A 7,484-nucleotide genomic window follows, 5' to 3' on the forward strand; every position below is an offset into this window, starting at 1 on the left:
CTCCTCGCACCGCACAGCCTAACGGGAGCCTCAGCCTCTAAGTACTGGCTACGCCCGCAACGCGTCCCTGGCACCGCCCTCTGCCGCGGGGCACGCCGGGAGAGCCGAGTTTCCCCCTTCCTCTAGTAAACGGGAGAGACGAAGGGTATTTCCGGTGTTAACGACTATCTTTACGGAAGAGGTGGGGTTAATCCTGTCCCGCCCCTCCTGGCCGGCGGGGCGAAGACTGACAGTCTTCGGCAAGCGCTAAGGCCCGCCCCTGCACCGGAAGGAGGAAGGCGGGGGAATGGAACAGGCGTCAGGCGCTGTGTCACGTGTCGCAACTGCTGGTGGAGAGAAGAAAAGGGCGGGACCCCGGAAGGAGGGGTGGGGTGCCCTCCTTTCCCTTGGGTCACGCGCGGCAGGAAGTGGTTCCCGAAACGGAGTATTCGAGATGGCGACTGCCCTGGACATTAAGGTTAAAAGAGCGAACAAGGTTTATCACGCCGGGGTAAGTAGGGGTGGGTGTGCCTGCAGGTTCTGTTGTCTCCCAGGTCCCGTATACTTCTGGGTTTTCCTGGGCGGGGCAAGGCGCACCTCCAGGTAAGTCCCGGTCAGGTGCGGACCAGCCAGGTGCATCCCTGCCAGGTGCGTCTCGCTTGCGCGGCTGGCTGCTCTAAGAGCGACCCCCGCCGGAGTCGCCGCCGGGGTTGGGGAGGCATGCAGGGCCGAGAGGCTGGCCCAAGGGCTGCAGCGCTAACCGTCGGGCCACATGAACTTCCAGCTCGGCCTTGGGCTCCCGGGCTTGAGCTGTCGCCAAGAGCACTGAGGGGGGAGGAGCTTGATGACCAAACACCCCGTTCCTCACTTCTAAGTTGAGTGTGAAGGTCTAAGGACAGAAAGGCAGAATTAACCTTGGAAGCAGAAATACGCACTTTAGGCCGTGCTCAGCTTTAACACCATACAAAAGTTATTCATTTCTCTGGTTTTGTTGTTTTAATAACATACACAAGGAATAGCATATTAAAATGCAAGTCAGAAAAAATCTTAATTATGCCATTAACAAGTTTTGGGCCACTGGCTACTTAACCTCTTAGGGCATCAGTTTCCTTATTTGCCAAATGAGGTTGCAAGGTTCCTCTACCTCTAACTCGGGGAATCTCAACCCTTGCTGTACATCAGAATCCATCACTCAGGGGAATTTAAAAGTACGCTAACTGGGGTCTCACACCCAGAGACACCAGTGATTCTGATGTGCAGCCAGGGTTGAAATCACAGCCAGCTCTCACACTCTGTGGAATAAAATTGAGAGTAGTGGTTGGTCACGTGAATGTAGGGAGGTCTCAAAAGGGACGCTAAAGCCTTTCGGTGCAAGATATTTGTGGAAACCTAATATTTACAGATTCAATTGGTCATCTCCAGATTATTAATTACAGAGGGGAAAAGTTACCTTTATAGTGGAGGAATCTGCTAGTCACCATCCTAACCAAGACCAACAATGAATACCACCTTTCCATCACTGTCACCACTAATGAGATTGACATGTTCTGGCATAACAATAGAGGGTTCTGGCATGAAAAACTGAGGAGGATACAACTCACCTATGTAGCCTTCCTGCCAAAAATGCTTAACTTCCCTCAGTTCTTAAGGAAACAGGCATATTCATATTGAGAAACATCCTGTACAGTAATTGGCCTGGATTCTTCAAATATGTTAGTGTCATTAAAAAGAATTTTTTTAGATTCAAGAGATGAAAGGGATTTGAAAACCAAATACAGTACCTAATGTTTGATAAATTTGAATATGGGCTATATGTTAAATACAAGTTTTGTTTTGGTGTTAATTTTCCCCAGTATGATATTCATATTTTGGTTATGTGAGAGAATACTCCACATACTGAAGTGCTTAGGAGTGAAGTGTCACAATAACTAAATTTTAAATGGTCCAGCCATATTGTGTGTGTGCGCACATATGAGGAAAAAGAAAGCAAATGTGCCAAAATATTAACAACTGGTGACTCTAGTTGAAAGTTATATGGGTCTACTTTGTATTCTTTATTGAGACCTAATACCATAAAAATACACTTTTTCAGGTGTACAATTCAGTGGTTGTAATATATTCAGGGTTGTGCAACCATCACCACCATCTAATTTTAGAACATTTTTATCACCCCCAAAAGAAACCCTGTACCCGTGAGTAGTCATTCCTCATTCCCTCTCCCTCTTAGCGCCTGGCAATCACATATCTACTTTCCGTCTCAGTGGATTTGCCTAATTAGGACATTTCATGTATATGGGATCATACATTGTGTGGCCTTTTGTGATTGGCTTCTTTCACTTACATAATGTGTTCAATGTTCATGCATGTTGGAGCATGTATCAGTTCCTCATTTGTTTTAATGGCTGAATAGTATCAGTTCCTCATTTGTTTTAATGGCTGAATAGTAATCTGTTTTATGGATATGTCACATTTTATGTATCCATTCATCTGTCGATGGACATTTGGATTGTTTTAACTTTTTGACTATCATGAATAATGCTACTATGAACATTCTAGTATAAGTTTTTGTGTGAACATATGTTTGCATTTCTCTTGGATATATCCCTAGGAGTGGATTTGCTGGGTGATATGGTAACTCAGTTTTTTGAAGACCTACCAAACTGTTTTCCAAAGCACCTGCACAACTCCACACTCCACTAGCGGTGTGTGAGAGTTCCAATTTTTCCTCTACTTTATATTCTCATAACTTTTTTGTAGCTTGGAAAATATCAAAATAAGAATTGGGGGAGGCAGTGACAGGTGATATATACACTTAACTTTAATACTTATTATTTTCATTCAGAAGTTAGCAGATTCCATTCAAAGATGTTATAGCAGCTGAGATGCTGACCCGTTTTCTGTGGTTTAAAATATGGTATCAGTAATGAGAAGTACATTTGAAAAAGTTGAAGAGATGGAATCATCCATTTGACCCAGCTGGAAGTCTTAATGCAGCCAGGACCACTCCTTGTGGGTAGCAGGGTGGAAGCAGGTATTAGCTCTGCTCATCCGGTGCACATCCCTTCATGCCAGGATTAGGAACAGAATCTGCACCTGTTGGCTTATGACAGTGTTTCCCAGTCTTCACTTTGACACTTAATGTATTTTACACTAAATGCATTTTAAAAGGAGACCTCATATGGCCATTGTGAAAGAAAACCCTGTGTAACTTCTCCTAAATAGAGGGTTGCTGTGTACGGTTGACCCTTAAACAATGCAAGGGTTAGAGGTGCCAATCCCACGTGCAGTTGAAAATCTGTTTCACTTTTGAGTCCCCCCAAACTTGACTACCAATAGACTACTGCTGACCCGAAGCCTTACCAATAACATACACTGTTAACACATATTTTGTGTTATATGTATCATATACTGTATGCTTACAATGAAGTAAGCTAGAGGAAAGGAAATGTTATTTAGAAAATTGTAAGGAAGAAAAAATAACATTTACAGAGCATTGTAGTGTATTTATCAATACCATAGTTTGTCTCTTTACAAGGTGACTCGTCTGTCAGTACCTACATCAGTATTGTCTTATATGATACAAAACACTGTAGATGCTATGTGTATTACTAACACTAGACATCAAAAATCAAGAGATAATGTGAAAAATAAATTCATATTTATTTACAGGTGTAACAATTCATGCCCTGATAATGCATAAGCGACAGTATGATTGCTTTGTGGTAGCCTAGCCTATACACCGATGTCACATTCGTGACATACCTAACTTTTTCTTAATTTTTTCCATGTTTCTAGGCTATATGGTTTTTCTTGTGAGTTTTTTTCAAATCGTCACAAATCTCAAAAACTTTTTCCAGTATATTTATTGAAAAAAATCCACCGTGAGCCCACGCATGTTGTCCAAGGGTCAACTGTATATTTTTTAAAGCCAAAAAAAGTTATTAAATGAATAAATCTAATCACTGGACAAAAATATACACCTGGAAACACATGCTGTGACTCATGTGTTGGATGGACTCCGTCATCTGTGGTTAAGGATGGGTAGAGGAGGCAACCAGCACCATCAGGGCTGCTCCCAGAGCTCCAGGGAGAAGGACCCTCCGAGGTCTCAGTGCCTGCAGACAGCGCGTGTCTCAAGCCCAGTTTGCCCCATGGTTGTACAAGGGGGGGGTCCTGTCTTTCTCACCCTCTCCACTCTTAGCTGGCGGCAGGTGGGAATAATAAATACAAATTTCTAGTCTTCTCAGTACAGCTCAACAGCATTGGTAAAGATTCGGTTGCTATAAACCGTACTCATCCATGCGCCTGCCAGAGCACAGCACCTGTAATTGTCCTGGTTTGCTCGAGGTGGCTGCCACCTGTGTTCTCAGGTTTTAAGTGCTTGTCATTCAAGTGAAACATACTTGTCTATGTAACGACGGTCTTATGTTCCACCTGAGGGACTCGGGAAACACTGGTGTAGGGTTTTGTGAGCCTGGCAGCATCACTCCCATTTTACTAACGAGGAAACTGAGGCCTAGACAAGTTAAGGAATTTGCCCCAGATCACCCAGCTAATGACAGCCTGGATTCCAATGCAGGTCATCAGATTGCAAAGTGTGTCCAGCCAACACTCTTATTACACCTTCTCCCTAAGAGCGCCCCTTTTTGTGCAAAATGGAGGAGCTTTTTACATAGGAATAGTAGTTATTAGTTTCCTAGGAGTGCTGTGAATAGCACTGTAATATTTCAGTTAAAAAGCTGTTGTGACGACTCCTCGGAACGTGTGCAGCCAAGTCTGTTCCTGTGCTTTTCAGTATCTTAGTTGTTGTGGAAGCATTTGAAAATGGTTTTGATTCAGAGAACCTAAGTTATTCTTGGGTTTAAAATTGTCATTTGGCTTTTTCCTAGAAAAAGACGCTCATTCAAAGTGGTGGTGTTTTTTAAAAAATCACAGTTGAATAATTTTAAAAAATATAAACATAACATTTTACAGAAGGCTGGAAAGTGAAAAGTCAAGTTCTTCCTCTTTCGACCCCTTTTTCTGTCCCTGGATGTATCCGCTGACAGTTTATGTACTATTCCAGACATTTCCTATGAGTAATAGTTGCACGTGTACGCAGACACGCACGCAGACATACACAAAACTTGTTTTTTTTGCTGAACGGTATATCCTTACCTTGGATACCTTTCCATATCACCACATCTTCAGCAACTCATTCTTTTCAGACTGTTACTGAATCGAAACAGTTTTATTCAACCAGTGTCTGTGAATCTTCTTACAGGTCTGGAGAGAAGTAGGTAAAGAGAAAACAAAAGGTGCTAACGTACTTGTGCTGGAATGGGTGCATCTCTGGTGTGTGAGGGAGCTCAGAGGAAGGTGTAGTCGTTTGGGGGTGGGGGAGGGCCCTTCTGGAGCTTCACTGAGGCAATGATGCTCCAGCCTACTTCTGAAAGCTGTGTGCGGGGCCAGGGTCTCCCTCCCCACCTGGCACTGTGTGTTTCCATCAGAAGGAACAGACAGTGCGAGCACAGTGGGCAGGAGCTAGCAGACATTTGTGGGGCAGTGAGTCCAGTGAACGGCTTCTTTTACTCCATCTCCCCACCTTTCACTGCAGCTCATGTTCATCTCGTTTGACAGTGATTTGTTTTAATGTTTTTTTTTTACATCTTTATTGGAGTATAATTGCTTTACAGTGTTGTGTTAGTTTCTGCTGTATAACAAAGTGAGTCAGCCATACATATGCATATATCCCCATATCCCCTTCTCTTGCGTCTCCCTCCCACCCTCCCTATCCCACCCCGCTAGGTGGTCACAAAGCACCGAGCTGATCTCCCTGTGCCATGTGGCTGCTTCCCACTAGCTATCCATTTTACATTTGGTAGTGTATATATATCAGTGCTACTTTCTCAGTTCGTACCAGCTTACCCTTCCCCCTCCCCGTGTCCTCAAGTCCACTGTCTACGTCTGCATCTTTATTTCTGTCCTGCCCCTAGGTTCATCAGAACCATTTTCTTTTAGATTCCATATATATGTGTTAGCATACGGTGTTTGTTTTTCTCTTTCTGAGTTACTTTACTCTGTAGGACACTCTCTGGGTCCATCCAACTCGCTACAAATAACTCAATTTCATTTCTTTTTATGGCTGAGTAATATTCCATTGTATATATGTGCCACATCTTCTTTGTCCATTCATCTGTCGATGGACACTTAGGTTGCTTCCATGTCCTGGCTATTGTAAATAGAGCTACAGTGAACATTGTGGTACATGACTCTTTTTTTTATTATATAAATTTATTTATTTATTTATTTTTGGCTGCATTGGGTCTTCGTTGCTGCACGCGAGGTTTCTCTAGTTAAAGCGAGCGGAGGCTACTCTTCATTGTGGTGCGCAGGCTTCTCATTGCGGTGGCTTCTCTTTTTGTGGAGCATGGGCTCTAGGCACACAGGCTTCAGTAGTTGTGGCACGTGGGCTCAGTAGTTGTGGCACGTGGGCTCAGTTGTTGTGGCACACGGGCTCTAGAGAGCAGGCTTAGTAGTTGTGGTGTACGGGCTTAGTTGCTCCGCAGCATGTGGGATCTTCCTGAACCAGGGCTCGAACCCGTGTCACCTACATTAGCAGGCAGATTCTTAACCACTGTGCCACCAGGGAAGTCCTACATGACTCTTTTTGAATTATGGTTTTCTCAGGGTATATGCCCATTAGTGGGATTGCTGGGTTGTATGGTAGTTCTATTTTTAGTTTTTTAGGTTTTTTTTTTTTTTTGCGGTATGCAGGTCTCTCACTATTGTGGCCTTTCCCGTTGTGGAGCACAGGCTCCAGACGTGCAGGTTCAGCCATCGTGGCTCACGGGCCCAGCCACTCCGCAGCATGTGGGATCTTCCCGGACTGGGACATGAACCCGTGTCCCCTGCATCGGCAGGTGGACTCTCAACCACTGCACCACCAGGGGAGCCCCTATTTTTAGTTTTTTAAGAAACCTCCATACTGTTCTCCATAGTGGCTGTATCAATTTACATTCCCACCAATAGTGCGAGAGGGTTCCCTTTTCTCCACACCCTCTCCAGCATTTATTGTTTGTAGATTTTTTGATGATTGCCATTCTGACCGGTGTGAGGTGATACCTCATCGTAGTTTTGATTTGCATTTCTCTAATGATTAGTGATGTTGAGCATCCTTTCATGTGTTTGTTGGCAATCTGTATTTCTTCTATGGAGAAATGTCTATTTAGGTCTTCTGCCCATTTTTGGATTAGGTGGTTTGTTTTTTAGATATTGAGCTGCATGAGCTGCTTGTATATTCTATTTCTTCTTGAGTTAGTTTTTATAAGCTGGATTGTTCTAGGAATTTGTTCATTTCATCTACATACATTTTCAAATTTCCTGGTATAATGTTGGTCATAATAGTATTTTGATATAGTATTTGTAATATTGAAGGGTCTGTAGTAATGTATCCTTTTTCATTCTTTTTTTAAAAATATTTATGGGCTTCCCTGGTGGCGCAGTGCTTGAGAGTCCGCCTGCCG

At 43.6% G+C, this 7,484-nt stretch overlaps 1 protein-coding gene across 2 annotated transcripts in view; it reads left to right on the forward strand.

Annotated features, from left to right (window-relative positions):
* The first annotated feature begins 346 nt into the window (after nt 1-346).
* Nucleotides 347-7,484, forward strand: part of VPS26C (VPS26 endosomal protein sorting factor C) — a 50,433-nt gene continuing 43,295 nt past the window's right edge. The window contains exon 1 of one of the 2 annotated variants that reach the window (XM_007470488.1): nt 347-490. In XM_007470488.1, coding sequence (XP_007470550.1) covers nt 434-490 — 57 coding nt within the window. In that variant the 5' untranslated portion in view covers nt 347-433. The remainder of the gene's footprint in view (nt 491-7,484) is intronic. The other variant, XM_007470489.1, reaches the window with a different exon arrangement.

This window comes from Lipotes vexillifer, unplaced genomic scaffold, assembly GCF_000442215.2.
Source record: "Lipotes vexillifer unplaced genomic scaffold, Lipotes_vexillifer_v1.1 scaffold402, whole genome shotgun sequence".
In the NCBI taxonomy this organism is placed as follows: Eukaryota; Metazoa; Chordata; class Mammalia; order Artiodactyla; family Lipotidae; genus Lipotes; species Lipotes vexillifer.